General features: G+C 39.2%; 3 protein-coding genes across 3 annotated transcripts in view; all 3 read left to right on the forward strand.

Annotated features, from left to right (window-relative positions):
- The first annotated feature begins 688 nt into the window (after positions 1–688).
- Positions 689–5,798, forward strand: LOC102783958 (gasdermin-E-like). Its single transcript, XM_087835126.1, has 10 exons — positions 689–738; positions 1,807–2,042; positions 2,154–2,346; positions 2,584–2,761; positions 2,973–3,093; positions 3,882–4,031; positions 4,372–4,493; positions 4,664–4,784; positions 4,896–4,966; positions 5,522–5,798. Exons 2-10 carry the CDS (start codon positions 1,835–1,837, stop codon positions 5,747–5,749), a joined length of 1,392 nt encoding a protein of 463 aa, XP_087691252.1. The 5' UTR covers positions 689–738; positions 1,807–1,834; the 3' UTR covers positions 5,750–5,798.
- A 2,735-nt stretch (positions 5,799–8,533) lies between these two features.
- On the forward strand, positions 8,534–13,446 carry nup42 (nucleoporin 42). The gene is made up of 7 exons (XM_006787589.3): positions 8,534–8,780; positions 9,628–9,931; positions 10,038–10,126; positions 10,213–10,289; positions 10,497–10,583; positions 10,915–11,017; positions 11,247–13,446. Exons 1-7 carry the CDS (start codon positions 8,615–8,617, stop codon positions 11,762–11,764), a joined length of 1,344 nt encoding a protein of 447 aa, XP_006787652.2. The 5' UTR covers positions 8,534–8,614; the 3' UTR covers positions 11,765–13,446.
- Positions 13,447–15,575: 2,129 nt separating this feature from the next.
- The window catches only part of rims3 (regulating synaptic membrane exocytosis 3), a 44,383-nt gene continuing 44,207 nt past the window's right edge, over positions 15,576–15,751 (forward strand). The window contains exon 1 of the mRNA XM_006787587.3: positions 15,576–15,664. The gene's annotated coding sequence lies outside the window, so the exon portion shown is untranslated. The remainder of the gene's footprint in view (positions 15,665–15,751) is intronic.

Below are 15,751 nucleotides of genomic sequence, written 5' to 3' on the forward strand. Positions count from 1 at the left end.
TTAGTACCTACAGCACAAGAACTTAACATATTTCCATTATAATATAAGAAAATCAAAAATATAAAATAAAGTCCAAATGCTGGCTCACAGACCCTAACAACCATAGTGTAAATGTGGATGTGTGGGCGTGCATACTTAAGTGGAAACTTTCTCGTATCCTTTAAATATGAGTATGTTAAGTTCATTTATTATTATTTTTAAATTATCTTTTTGACATATAACTCTCTTTGAGCTTAATGTTCTGGCTCATTTTAAATAAATAAATAAAAACTTAAAATTGCTTGACCACCTCAACTGCAGAGGTGGTGTTGTGAGGCAAGATGCGGTTTGGCTGCTGAATAAACTTTTGCTGAAAGATTACTCATCACATATGAATGAATAATAGTAATAAGTTTTTTCCACTCGAAAATTCACGAAAAAAACTAAAACCTCAAACTTCTCATGTTCCGAAACGGACACACAGATACACACAGATACACATCCCAGTGTGCTCATATGATCAGAATTAACTCCAGGAGGCGGTCTTCTGTTAGGGTTAGGGTTAGCTATACAGTCCTCTCAGCACTCGCCTGTAGCTTCTCCCGGACAGTGCTGTCTTTCGGGGATTTGCTTCACAGTTTCGTCATTTGCTCAAATAGCTGTGTGTGAACTTTCACTTAGAAAGCCAAAGGACTACTTTTGGATTTTATTACGTCATCATCGGTCACATTCCGTTACTGACTGTCAACTCTGAGAAAGGTAAAAACTTTATTTATTGGCTACTGCGTGTCAGTCTGTGTTTCTGTGCGATGGCGAGACTAAGAATGGTTTCACTGTCCCATCCTGTGTTGTTATTTTGCGGTCAGAGTATTTTTGAGTCTTCGGCTCCCTTTAAATTCATCCAAGTCATGCGTCTTGAGGCTCGTGCGCAATTGACCTCACTCACTACGCCAGCTCGCGCGCGGCCCCAGCTACTGTAGCTTGAAAGCTTGAAGTGGAAAAAGTGGGCTGCCGGGAAAAGGGCTGGCACACGTGTGTATGGGGGTGGTCGTGGAGCCTGAGCCGAAAATCAATCTATCTATCTATCTATCTATCTATCTATCTATCTATCTATCTATCTATCTATCTATCGCCTATTGGTACATTGTTACTGCATGTGACAGTTATTCCTTTTATGCCCCTTGTTTCCTTGGTTCAGAACACACTAAACAAAAGAAACATGAAATATTCAGAATGTGAGCTTTTACAGTGCGAGTTTGGGGTTAAAGGACAGTCCCAGGTGACATTACGGCAGCTGCTTAATAATTTAACCCAAGTGACTCAACACAGTGAATCTATGTCAAGTCATGGTTAGTTTGCCTTAATGTTCAACAGCGAAGTTGAACATTCTTACATTTTATTCATGAGAATAGTTTTCAAAAGCCTGAGCTCCATCGTCCTCTTTTATTTAACATTCCTCTACCATCTAATGTTGCGCAGCCTTCTCCTCCAAACTCCCCACCCCTCTTTATTGTACATCCAAATATTGTGAATATTTAAACAATGAAAGCTGAGACTGCAGTATTAGTGGACCTTGGTGTCTGTGTGCACTCATGTTTTTGTTGTTAAAGTTGTATCCTAACATCCAGGGGACTTCCTCTATGTCCGATGAGTCACTGATTTCTTGCTATTTGGGGGTTAACCCCCCCGACACAGGCCTCTCAGTCACTCATAAACAATCAAGGGTAGAGAGCTGGAGAGAATACCAACTGGAAATCACCTACAGTTAGGTTGCTGTTGGAGAGAAATTAAGCCCAAGCTGAAACCTTTAATTTCTTTCTCTTCCAGCTGTCTGCGGTGCTCGTCTTCTGGAGTCATGTTTTCCAAGGCCACTGCCAACTTCGTCCGTGAGATTGACCCCGAAGGACTTCTCATCCACGTCTCTCGAGTAAATGACTCTCACAAACTGGTTCCCATGGCCCTGGTGATCAAACGCAAGCGCTGGTTTTGGCAGAGACCCAGGTACCAACCAACAGATTTCACTCTTGGCGACTTGTTGCTGGGTGACAAGGAGCTCATGCCGGGTAGGTGTGCAGATTCAAACTTAAGTTGTTACAGGAAAAATGTAGTGCATGTGAGTTCCCAGACACATTTCAACAAAGCTGATATCGGGGTAACACCTTGTGTTTTTTCAGGAGTGTCAGAGTCAGAATTCTTGACCTACAAGGGGACATACGGAGCTAAACTTGCTAGTGATCTGGGCCCCGAAGTCGGCTCTGCAAGTATCAGACTGGAGGGGCGTGGCACTACCAAGCTCCAGTCATGTTTTGGCCAGCTGAAGAAAGAGGAGGTGAATGTGAAGAAGCTATTACTTGACTCTGACAACAGGTATGATGTAATATTTTAAAAACTTTTTATTTTATTTTTAAAAACTGCTTTCACATATACAGGTTGTCATCGAAGAGTAAGGAGATGAGGTCTTCACTGGTGATGTAATGAACTCCTTATAAATGTGGACTTCAGGCATCACATGCTAAACACCTCAGACCACAGCGGCGTGGTGTCATTTTCCATTTGTCAATCAGTCTGTCTCAAACCATTAACACCAGCTTCACTTCACATCAGGTCGGTGGACATGCAGCACGTGCTGGTGAGGCAGATAGAGAAGCGGGCTGAGGTGGTGGGGCTAGTGAAGGAGAGGATCCTCACCACCAGCCCCTGCTCCATCACCCAGACAAAAGTGGAAGAGTGCACCTTTCAAGGGGTGCTCGGGCTGGTTGGCATGCTGGGGAGTTCGGTTAAGGTAGGCCTCTTAAAAGCTTTTTTAGTCATGATGCCATGAGTGTTTTCAATAATTCTATCAGGTAAATTATTATCAGCATATGTCATATTTTCTAGTTTGATCACCATAAATTTGTGAAATTCTGTTTATGCCCCCCAAAAATATAAGAAAAAAGAAATCAGTCAGCCTTCCTTAATCAATCCTACATGTGTGTGTATATGTGTGCTCCCAGGTGTGTGTGAGGGACAGCAACAGCATTGAGATAGACAGCGATGTTTCCGTGGAGATCCCCTCTGGTACAGTCATCGCGTACAGCATCCTGGAACTGGAGGTTAAAAAAGACGGACAATACTGTGAGTGTGTGTGAGTGAGAGTGTGTGTGCTAAACCACATGTGTGGTTATGAACGTGAGAATGACAATATCACTTTAACATTCTGGTGTGACCTCACTGACCACACATACAACCAAATCACTGAAAAACTGCTGCTGTGTGTGGCAAAGGTTTTACATGGATATCATAGCTTTTCTACGGTCTCTGCTTTGATTAAACACACATTGCTTCAATGGCCTGAAGTAACCCTGCTGATATTTGTGTGATTATAATGGCAGTCTATAGGGATTGACTCATGTTTGGAACTAGCCTCAAGTGCAACTTCAGAAACTGCGACTCCATGTTGGCTGCATTTTTTTAGTTTCCTCTTGGGGCTAGCTTATATTGCCTGGAATGCCCAGGTGAGCTTCCGACAACTATCCTACAGCAGCCTCCAAGATGGCAGCGGTAGTATTTACAACAATGAAGCAATGATGCAGGTTGTATTCAATCAACAGTCTTATCGGTCTGTTTGTCCTCTGGCCATTTCCCCTGCCACGGATGAAATGCTCGCTTACAGGTACTGTACTGCTGTTAGAGACAGGAGAGGTTAATGAGGGTGTACATGCTCGTCAGGGATTGTTGTAATTATAGTAACACATGTAGCTGCCATCTACTTAATAGAGAAGTGTTAGTGATAGATAGGCAAACATGGTTAGAGGATATAATAGCAACAGTAAGTTCTTCTGTTTACACACTCAATAATCAGATAACATTTGTGTGTGATATGTGTTTGCCCATGTGTTTATGATGTTTTCTGTATTTTTCAGACATATGTCTACAACCTGGTGCAATTGGAGGGTTTGAGTCAGACTCCATCTCGAGGTCCTGGCCTTCTAATGATAGCTTTGACACAGTGGATGGAAAGTGCAACGAGCAGAAGGTTCCACAGAAAGCACCCCTTATTGCACTTCATAATGGTTTGTCCCTTCATTCATACATTCACACAATTACTTGTTGATGGAAAAAAATATAACAAATGAACCACAGTAGACTTATGGCAAACTGAGGAAGGTTCCTTTTTGTCCCAAATACAACTGTTATTTTATCCGTTTTTTTTAACTGAAACGTTGCCTATGCCGTTGCATTTTGTGGTTTATTCTCAAACATTATAGCTGAGCTGACTTTCCTCAGTAGTAAACACTGCCACTAAAACTAGCTGTAATACCTAAAAAAATGATTATGACAATATGAAAGAACAGCAGTCACATGGTTATAATAATCGATAATAAACAAATAGTATCTTCTGGTTTGTTGCAGAATCGCAGGAAAAAGTCCTTTCTCCTCTGGCAAAGCTCCCCCAGCCGACCCGATGGGCTTTATTCAAGAAGCTCCAAGAAACTCTGAATGACAGAGCTGCTCTGTCATATCTGCAGCTTGTGGTGAGTGAAACTGGTAATGCCCTGTAGACCAGATGCTCGTGGTGACCACTAGCCAGTTGGCTAAAATAATCTGTCTCGCGGTTGTGTGAATAAATGTGTAACCACAGCATCCTAAAATGTATTCATTTATTTATTTTTCCTTCTAATCTGAAGCCCTTTTTCTATGTCAGCTTGAAGATTTGTGTAGCAATGAAATACACAATGGGACCCCAAAAGAAGAGCAACCCAGTGCAGAGAGTCCCACTGAAAGCACCCTAAATGCAGCGCACCTGTTGGTCAGTGCCATGGAAGGTAAGAGGAAGTTACAGACAAAAAAAGCTCAGCATACAAAGCAGTGCTGCAGATTTTTTTTTTTTTTAGTAGGTTTAACCTCATCATGTGTTCTGTTTAATGTTTTTATAGAGTTGCCCAATGAAACCCTGGAACTTCTGAGCAAGAGCGCTCCTGATTTTCTGCAGGCTTTCAACATGCTGGTTAGCTAACTTGTTTCAGTTTAGTGCACATTGTTGGTAATGATTGGTACCATGATTAGTACATTGGTGGTTGAGTTATTTCAATAATTCAATATGTACGTAGAACACACTCACACACAAAAGAAAACTATGTATTAAAAATAAATTTTACATCTCTAAACATGACAAGCACCTGTTTAGCTTAGTATAAACGGGGAACTAGCTAGCCTATCTCTGTTCCAGAGGTGTCAAAATACACACCTATCTGACCTTCTAAAGTTCAATTAATAATAATATTTCTACTTCTATGTATTTTTTACCCCCCCCCCCCCCCCCCCCCCAAATTCCTTGTGACTTTCTGGTGGCTGCTTTAACCAGGCTAGCTATGCTAAGCTAACTACAACCAATTATGGAATTTTAGCTCTATATCTAATGTTGTGACATAAATTTAAAGTTTTTATTAAGCCATTTCATCTTTCTTTATTTTAGTTCTTTGAGGAAAGTAGAATTCTAATCTGTAAACCAGCATTTTGCAACAAAGAGCTTGTCCACTGATCCACCTACCTATCTCCCCAGGCGTGCAAGCTAAAGAGCAGCGATGTTCTCAACATTCAGTCTCTTCCTGCCCTGCTGCAGGATAACCAGGCCTTTCAGCTGGCAGAGCAGCTACTTTCCTCCGCCAGTGTGATGCTAAGGAGAGACGCTGACCGCCTGTGGATGGAAACCAGAGATAATGCAGGAGTCCTACCAGTGGTCCTCTTCCTCAGCATCCATGGATTGTGTTTGCTCTGCAATGCACTTTAATAGTTGTAGTGCCTGAGTGTGCACTCCCTCTCCTTTTTTATTGATTGTATTTGCACCATTTCTTTTTTTATTGTAAAATCTTATTGCATGTAAGCTTGCTATAGTTTGTTACAAGACTTTTTCATATTGTTATCATTATTACTTTTAATACATTGCTTTAGATTTGTTACAGAGCAGGGGAAAATATTTTTTTTCCTAAATATGTTTTTATTATTTAAAACAAACATTGTATAACATGTATTTTGAAAAAAAGAAATATATATTGATACATAGTGATTAATTGAAGGAGGATTTGATATATTGTGGGGCAGCCCTGATATGATATATTGTTTCATTTTCTTACTTTTCACAGAGTTTGATTAGACACCTTAGCAGGGGTCTCGAACTCCAGTCCTCGAGGGCTGGTGTCCTGAAACTTTTCCATGTGTCCCTGTTGCAACACACCTGAATAAAATTAGTAGGTCATTAGCAAGAGTATAGAACTTGATTGCATGCTGACGTGGCAACCCATAACCCTACTCAAGTATAAGTGTTTGGAAAAATGCACTTCTAAAAGTACTTTTATTGCACCAGGTTCATTCACTCATGAGCTGCTATAACATGAATCACATGGCTGAATTGTTTCTATAGAGTCTTGCTAAGGACCTACTAATTGTATTCAGGTGTGTTGCAACAGGGACACATGGAAACATTTCAGGACAGCGGCCCTCGAGGACTAGAGTTCGAGACGCCTGCCTTACAGTAATCTGTCCTACAAGTTCAATCCAGACGTTCTTATCTGCTAGTTTTTGGTACACAATTTTTTTTTTATTTTTTAGTAAATCTCATCTTTTAGAAAATTTACTAACCAGGGATCACTTGAAAGGCGATTAAGCTAAAGGTAGTTCAGATTTCTTAGCTCAAGAAATGTTTACATGTTGATGATTTTATACAGAAGCGTAGAGCTGCCACCCAGGGAAAAGAAAAATAGAGCTATATCACATTATAACGTGAAACATTTATTGATCTAACAATATACTTTACATGTTTGTACAATATACCTTTCACATTTGAACAACATAATATCACGTTATTACAATAAACATAATTATCACGTTATAACAAAAAAACTTTTACGTTCAAACGTGATAATTATGAATATTGTAATAACGTGATATTATGTTATTCAAACGTAAAAAAGTATATTGTACTAACATTAAAATATATGTAACAAACAAGAAAAGTATATTGTTAGATTTTTCATATCATAATGTAATATAGCTCTGTTTTTCTTTTGCCTGGCTGACCCCTACACTTCCGCAATTTTAAGCTTTTCAATTAACATAAAAAATTGAAGTTTGTTCCATGCCTATGGTATGTAAAATAACTAGCCTTTCCACATCTATGTGGTGAAAAACATGCTACATGCCAATTCATGCAAGGATTTTTAATTTTAAATGGTACGGCATTGTATTGCTGCTCATCTTAATAATCAAAATAGCATTAAACTTTTTTTTTTTTACCTAAAGAAAGCTTTATTTTTAACATTCTCTTAAAGACCAGACTTTGCTAAAACAAGCTACACTATAAAATACAGTTTTGACATTTTTAAAAAGTAGTGCTTTTATTAAGAAGATCGTGTGTTTTCATATATGAACTATACGTTTTCATGACATTCCTTTTCTCATGACCTTACTGGTACTTACTTTCTAATTTATTGTTAAGAAAGACTATATTACTGGGCTTTCAAAGAAAGTGTTTTGCATGTAGTTGTCTGTATCAAAGTATATCATTTTGATAACACGGAAAGTAAAAATAAAACTTTTATATTTTCTGTGAATTGTGTCCTCCATAGAAAAATAAATGTGATGCAAGCTACCTTTTATTGTACACGTTTAGAAAAAGTAGTGCATTGGGGGATTCCTGTGTTGAAAACTATAAATGATCATCTTTTACATTTACATTTTTGGAAATCAAGAATGAGTGCGGTATAGTCGCTGTGTGTCAGTGAGGTATTGATATAGATTATTCACACCATTTCTAATTATCTTAAATTAGTGTTTACTTATTTTTTTTTTTACATTACAGTAAGTACCGTAACTTTCTTATAGTTCCACCATAGCTTTTAAGGTTACTATTTACTGACAGCTACAAACTGTAGGTAAGAAAGTGTTTGACATCTTCAGTGTGCTTTTTTTCATAGGTTCAAAAAGTTTCTCCAACTCTGAGATTCCAAACCACAAAGGTGTGATGAAAGGTGTATCTTGGATTTTAGTCAGAGTTTGTGCAAATATTTAATAATTATTAAATATTCTAAGGTCTTACAAACATTAAATCACTTTTAACTTTAACATTATTACACATTGTAGCTGTAATTTACAATTTTTTAAAAAGTGATCTGAGTGAGTTATTAGTAGTTGTGACATCATTTAACAACATTTACCAAGGACTTTACCATAATTTTTCATAAGTACAAATACTAATACTACTACAATTTTCAGGTATCTGTAGTTTCTTCTCCTTACATTTTGGTCAAATAAAAGAAAATAAAAATACAGATTTTTTTTTTCCTTTGGTAAAGGTTAAATTTAAAAAATGAAATAAAATGTGTTTTTAATTTAATATAATTATTTAATTTCTTCTTCTTCTTCTTCTTCTTCTTATTATTATTATTATTATTTTATATTATTATATAACTTTTGTTAAAATTAAAAAATATCTGATAGAGAAATTATCTGGTAAAGAAATTTAAAAAAAGAATCCCACCCGAAAAAAAAGACCACGTGGGACGAGTAGTGACGTAAATCTCGCGCGACCGCAGTTCAGACACGACCAGAAAATATTGCCGAGTGGAATATTAAAAGACGCCTTTTGCACCTTTTGGAAATGCCTGTGTGCAACTTCTTTCTTCAGGGCCGCTGTCGTTACGGCGAAAAATGTTGGAATGAGCACCCAAGAGGAGGAAGCAGAGGAGGAGGAGGTGGTGGAGGATATAACAACAACTACAGCAACCGCTCCTCTGGTCAGCAACAGCCCAGAAGTGGAGGTGGAGGTAGCGTCTTCGATAAGTTAACATTAATCTAAACGTACTTTCAGTTTCTTTAGCATTCTTCTTGCGATGGTTTCGCTCTCTTAGCTAGCTGTTGTTAGCCTTCCTTTACTGTCCCACTGAATTGTAGGCAAAATAAGTTTGTTTCGTGGGTATCGTATTTGAACAGTGGGCTGAGATACAAACACACCCGGCAGCCGGAGCAGGATTTGTGCTTATCTAGGTAACTTAACCATGGAGTTAACCCTGGATTTTCAACTGTGGTTCACTTCTTACTGGGGTGTGTCACCGTCATGCTAACTTATTTAGAAATGGAAGGGTAGCCTGAGTATGTTGAATTCACTTTATAGCACGGGGCCCAGTCAAAAATATCAACTCTGTTAAGTTTTAAGGATGTCAACAACTTGGCATATGGTGTTTTTTTTTTTTTTTTCCCCCAAACTTGAATGGGCATCACAGATGAGGTTTTCCTGTTATTCTGAAGCCACATGAATGCACATTTTGTATAGGAGGGATGGGTAATATTACTGTGTCATAGTTTCTTTTCCAATGCAGTCATACAATACGCTGGAAACAAATACATATTTTACAAAGGTCAGGTGTGTGCTAAACAACAGCAATTTAATTTCATGTTACCACTTCATGAGACCTCATGGTGGTTTTCAAATAAATGAATGTAAAGCAGACAACCAGCTTTCAGTAATGCAGAAAGTCAAGGATAAAGCTATCCAGAGAGCTAATAAAGTGATTTAAACAAGGATTAAAATTGGTTAATAATGATGATGCACTATGGAGTGTATTTTACACAATTTGTAATGCTTTGTGACACTGGTTTGTGTTTTGATTCCAGGGTTTGGAAACAGAGTCTGGGTGAATCCTTCCCAGCAAAAAGGAAACTACATCCAGCCTTCATCCTTCTCTTCTCACGGAAGTGACGACTGGGGTCATGGAGGAGGTGGGGGAGGGGGAGGAGGAGGTGGTGGTGGTGGTGGAGGGCGAAGAGAAAATGTGAAGAGCTCCGACTTTAGTTTCTCAAGTCAAAACAGATTTTCAGCTCTTAATACTCCCAGCACCTTTGACAGGGGAGGCAGGGGGGGAGGAGGAGGAAGGGCAGCGGGAGGAACAGTTGGTGATGAAGACGACGACAAAAAACTGTGAGTCTTTATGAGAAAACATAACGTTCTTTTTTTTTTTTTTTTTTTTTTTTTTAAATATTTTTTTATCAGTCGTAAGGAAATTATTGTCATATTTGTTATCCAGGGAAGTCATTCAGATGGACATGGATGTTTGGGAGAAGTCTGGCCAGTGGGGATTCTCGTGTTATTATAGCTTCAAGACACTTGTATCTGGTGTGTATGAGATTTTTCATTTTAAATGTATATTTTTAAAAACTGAAACACTGGACCTGAACATGTTTCCTATGTTCTGACTACAGGTTTCACTGACCTCTCCCCTGAAGAGCTCCGGCTGGAATACTACTCCACAAGACCTTCAGGAGATCTGCAGGGCTACGTAAGTGCAGTGTTCCTTAGTAATGTCATGTCTGTTTGGCTTTGGGTCAGTATTCATCTTCTTCGTGGATAGAAGCATGGCCCCAAGTCTTTTTGTTACATGGGCTTGATTATTATAATCAAGCTCTAATTTAATATCGGAAGGCAAAACGTTAAATGTGTTTAAGTATTTCTAAGAGTATAAGAAATTCCTCTTGTCTGTGCTTAGATGAATGGCATCAATCAGCTGCTCAGTCAGTGGAAAAACAGAGTCCAGGAATTGAAGATTATGAATCCAGCCACTCGTGCGGCACTGGTAAGACACACAGATCCTCACAAACATCGCTTCCCAACTTTAGATCATTTGTTACAATTCCAGAGTCCATAACTGGTCCCTAATGAGACGTGAAAACCAAACAGCACTGAGAAGATGTGTTTGAATTTTTACCATTAGGTGTGCATGTCAGCAGTGTGCAGCAATGGAAATGTCAGAATAAATTTTCGTTTAATAAAGTTTCCTTCTACTCCTCGAATGTATCGAACACCTGGTTTAGATTTAATGCTGACGTTCTGATTTCACACTAGCATTGCTCCTGTCTGTTTTGGGGCTGTTTATGTTGTTTTTACTTCATTTGTTTTCATTGCAGCTTGCAGAATTAAATGGTGCCGCACCTCAGGGATCTTCAGGTGGGTTTGGTTCGACAACAGCAACTGGATTTGGATCCTCCATCTCCAGCTTTGGAAGCAAAGGTAAAGATCAACGATTTCTTTATTGAATCATAAACTGTCTTTCTTTTCCAAGGTACTTCCCATTTCTAATGAGTTATGATGCTTGAGCAGATTTTACAGAGACTGCATGTAGTTTAGTATTTTAGCACTAAATTAATCAAAGTGTAGGTTTTCAGAATTTCATAATAAAAGGTATTTTATAAAATTATCCATCACTCCATGATAACTCTAAATCCTTCTGTTCCTGCAGATTTTGGTGCCCCAGCACCAGCCCAGGCCAGCGGTTTCAGCTTTTCTGCTTCAAATAGTGGATTTGGTTCTGCAGCCACACAGTCATCTTCAACAGGTTTTGGTGACATCTTAGCAGCTCCCACACAGCCTCCCTCTGGGTTCGGCACTGCGTCCTCCTCTACACCTTCAGCTTCAAGTTTCTCCTTTGCCTCTACCACCACGGACAAACCAGCACCTGCGTCAGGATTTGGATCTGCCTCTGGATTTAGTTTCCCCACTGGAGCAAGCAGCAGTTTCGGGGTTGGAGCCCCTGCGACAACAGGAAGCAGCAGTCTTTTTGGGCAGACAAGTGGAGGATTTGGGGCAGCAGCCACTCAGCCCACTTCAGGAACTGGGTCTGCCGAAGGGGCGTCGGACAGTCTGTTTTCCCCTGAGAGTAAACTGACCGAAGAGGAACTGAGTCAGTTCAAGGCTAAGAAATTCACTCTGGGACAGATTCCACTGAAGCCCCCCCCTTCTAACCTGCTAGTGGTGTGATGCTGTGGAGAATATGGGTAGATTATTAAACTAAAAACTATAATTTTGTGTAAACTTTAAGCTTTAAACCTTTTCTGTGCAAGTAATTTTGAAGATGTGGCTGACATCCACACACTTCTCCTCGGTGTAGGTGGAGAAAACTCAGTTTGGAAGTGTGCTGTGTACTTTCGAGCTATCTTTTGTCATAAAAAGTTCTATTTTTGAACGATTTTAGGTTGCATGGTTTTTAATTTGTTCATTTTTTCCCCTTTTATTAAGCACCTAAGGGTACAGCAAGAAAAGTTGATGGGGAAAAAAATCTTTTAAAGGTTTATTTTAATTTTTAATGATCAAACATGCAGAATTCAGCAAATCAGCTTCTTGAACTTTATGTGGAGTAAATTTGAGATTATCTGTGTGTTGGGCTAAAGGTAAATAAATGTGTTTCATTTAAGGTTTCATGGGATAGGAATTCTTGCTGTAATTACATGTGTCAGTCAGAAGGTGGTGTCACAACACAAGCTCAAATGTCCATGAGGGTTTATTTTTAATTATTATTATTATTATTTCTGCATTTAAGTGAACTTGTGTTTTAACCTAGAAGTACTTTTTAACTTCAGGCTACTTTTTTCCCTTGCAATGTAATGTGACAAAACAACAAAATCAAGGCCTGGAAACCAAAAAAAAACCTTTATTTACACCAGATTTCTGCTAAAAGAGAGCAAAGTGAGGCAGCTTCCAAATGACAGAGAATAAATAAGCTGTTCAGAATGTATTTATTAGGTGCTGAGCAAATGGTGGGACAGTAAGAGTGATCCATGTGACAGCAATGAACCATTCTGCTGAGGGGGCTCTACCTCTGCTGACTCGAGCGTATTTTCAGCTGACGGGGAGTGCGTAGCTTCAGTCGGAGGTGAAGCTGGGTTTCGTGTTTGCCTGCATTTGTGTGTCCGTGTTTTACAGCCAGGTCAAAAAGGCCTTGTAGATATAATTAATACAAATTTTATGTGTTCTTATAAATACTGAACATTAACGGCGAGCAACAGTGTGCAACATAGTCATTTTCTCTCCTGCTCCTCCGTCCCTCAGCAGTAACCTCCCACCCACCCCCTGCTAGAAGATGATAAATAATTCAGCTGATTAATAACCGACTGAAAAAGACACGCTCTCATGAAAAGGCACTTGCTCCCTCGTGCCGCTGAAATGTGTTTGTATTGCTGTCCTGTGACTTTTAAAGCAATCTAACTGATAAATAAGGGCGCTTGTGAGTGTTTGTTAACCCGCCCCACACCAAATAAGCAGCTTTGCTACGGCATCAAATCGATAGCATTGCTTGTGTTTATGTAGGGTATGCATGAGTGAGGGGATGAGTCTGTGGATACCTGAATACACACACAGAAACGCACTGGGTTTCATTGGTATCATTTACTCACTCTCAAATACATCACCTCAGTGATGATGTTGGATTGCTCGTCTGACCAGTTGTGCGTAATCTTAACACACATGCGTACCCTCCTTTCCTCCCATGGATCATTAAATATTCCCCAAGAGGGACCCTACATTTAAAATGATGGAAATACAGCGTCAAGACTTGAGTCCATATGCTCCTTCAGTCTTCCCTTCCCAACCCTCCTGTGAAATCACTGCTTAAACAACACAACGTGCACTGTAATCCAATTGACTGTGCCCTGACTTCAGCAACACGGACCAGATGTACACAGTATATGGTGCTTTAATATATTTAACACACCTATCGATAAGAGGGAAACAGGAGCTGTCTGTCTGGTTGATGCCCTCTTTAGACTGCATGCTCCGGCTGTGTAGCAGCTCCAAGTGGATCCTTTGAATTATGACTTCTGCCTGCTGCTAGCTTTTCCAGATCAGCAATTTTTGTCTTTATTATAGGGTGACTAAATGCACGCTGTTTCCATTGCCACTGTGGTGTCTGCATCAGCTGATGTCAGCACTGGGCGCTCGGAAAGAAAGAAACGCTTCGGTTGCCCCTCTGCACATTTCAGAGGAACTGAGTTGAATCCAAAACTACTATAAATAGGGTATGATTCCAGGTGACCCCCACCCCCCTCCAACACACACACACACACCACCCCTTTTATAGTTGTAGCAGAGAACAAGGCTTAGTAATTGGAGCTATGAATCCAGAGGTAGAATTGATTGTGTTGTGCCACAGCAGTTTGCCTATGGGAAACAGGGCATTGATCCAAGGCCTCTGATTTATGCCTATCTGTCTGGCTTTTTGCAAGAGGCCTTGGTGGCACATATTTCACCTGCAAATATATTTTTATAGGTCCATGTCTGGCCCTGTGTTTCCATGCTGAGGATGTTTATGGTTTCATAGTAGGATTAGTGTCTTCCGCTTAACACACTGAGAGTGAGAAATGTTGGCTTAGAGAATATACTGCACATGCACATGCTGCATTTAAGGCTGGGCTAGTCTCAAATATTGAACTGGAGATCCAAAAAGGCTGGATAGAAAATAAATTCAAAGCATCAATTTTAACTGTGCAGACACTGCTGCATACTCACTAAGTGGAAACGGAAGCATAGCCATTTCAATTTCATTAGATCTCATATAAATTCAAAATACTTTCCAGTAAAGATCATGTCTGCTTTTCTTTTTTTCTTTTTTTTAAAATTTCATTTCACATTAATCTAGTGTACTGGTGCTGTGCAGACTGGGTAACTCAGACAGTAACAATGTGATGTGTTATGAGTCATCTCTAGCAAACATCCAGTATACTTGTTGAGTTTTATACATTACAGAAATGGAAAAAAATTAAATGCTGTGTCCAAGCCAAGAGTCTTAACTTGCATAGGCCTACTGTACGTACTCCAGCCTGCGATTGCTTGCAGCTGTTTGAGTTAGATCAGAGAATAATTTCAGTCTGTCAAAGGGCAGCGACTGCCAAAGAGTTCAACAATTCTTGAAGTTCATCAAGCGTGGCTGCAAAAGAAAAGCAACTGTTTTCTTCACACTTGTTGGATTAAATAACTTTAGGAGCTAGGACACATGTAAATATATACCTCATTACAACGCTTCAGAGTAAACGAGTTTGACATTTTGCCACATACACCCTTTAGTTGTTTTGTTGAAATTAACATTAGAAGATTTCTTTTAGTCTCTTTTTTGTCCATTAAGTATGAGGCTGTGCAGCCAGGAGACCATTAGCTTAACAAAACAGCAAGAGTGGCAAAGTTATTGCCTCTCTCTGCAAGAATGACAACACATCTAAAAATCGCCAATTAACACATTATAATGTGTGTTAACTATTTCACAGCCATGGACTGTGACTTGTTGGAGTGAGCCTCATCCCCACTGTGAATTTGCTACATGAAAACCCTAAATTTATGGATTTAACACACCAGCTATGATTAATATTTCACTTTGGGGGAATAAAAAAAGTACTATGTAGTAACAAGCTGTTACTTTATGTGATTAACGTTATAAATTGCCTATTCAATTCTTCTATTCTTCGTGTTTTCTTTGCTATCTAGCTTGGTAAGCTAGCTTATATGCTAACTGCATATCAACTACTGCTAGCTTTGTATAAACTTTAGAGTGCCTAATTAGGGTTTTTAAAAAGGCAGTTCCTGTAACATATTTTTCTTAAATGCAGCTGCATTATTATTATTAGCATTATTATTTAATAAAAGGTTGCTGTGTTTACTTTTTTATTTCGCTAAAATTATAATTTTCTAAAATTTTATTTCACAACTGGGTCATGCCAGAAATAGTTTTTTTTTTTGAAAACCACTGGGCTAAAAGCTGGTGCAAAGCAGTTAATAAAACGTAAAATGTAACTTTCTCCAGCCTGAAAACAGTTTCTTCCTGAGGCCGAAACGAAGAATGGCAAAGGTGAATCACAATGATAAATGTGAGGACAGGTGGACGCTTTTGCACAGGTAAACAACATTTACAGTTCCCTTCACGCTTTCTCCACACATGTCCACGCGTAGTCGCTGTTTGCCTGTCTTCTCCAAGCGGCTGGG

This window comes from Neolamprologus brichardi, chromosome 22 (assembly GCF_056152115.1).
Source record: "Neolamprologus brichardi isolate AB-2024 chromosome 22, ASM5615211v1, whole genome shotgun sequence".
In the NCBI taxonomy this organism is placed as follows: Eukaryota; Metazoa; Chordata; class Actinopteri; order Cichliformes; family Cichlidae; genus Neolamprologus; species Neolamprologus brichardi.

What these genes read in the sequence shown, in the direction of transcription:
- nup42 (XM_006787589.3), top strand. Translation starts at nt 8,615, where the DNA reads ATGCCTGTGTGCAACTTCTTTCTTCAGGGCCGCTGTCGTTACGGCGAA. An exon ending in GAAGACGACGACAAAAAACT is followed by an intron (nt 9,932 to 10,037) that starts GTGAGTCTTTAT and finishes TTTGTTATCCAG; the next exon opens with GGAAGTCATTCAGATGGACA. An exon ending in CTCCAGCTTTGGAAGCAAAG is followed by an intron (nt 11,018 to 11,246) that starts GTAAAGATCAAC and finishes CTGTTCCTGCAG; the next exon opens with ATTTTGGTGCCCCAGCACCA.
- LOC102783958 (XM_087835126.1), top strand. Translation starts at nt 1,835, where the DNA reads ATGTTTTCCAAGGCCACTGCCAACTTCGTCCGTGAGATTGACCCCGAA. An exon ending in TGACAAGGAGCTCATGCCGG is followed by an intron (nt 2,043 to 2,153) that starts GTAGGTGTGCAG and finishes GTGTTTTTTCAG; the next exon opens with GAGTGTCAGAGTCAGAATTC. An exon ending in TGCTGGGGAGTTCGGTTAAG is followed by an intron (nt 2,762 to 2,972) that starts GTAGGCCTCTTA and finishes GTGTGCTCCCAG; the next exon opens with GTGTGTGTGAGGGACAGCAA.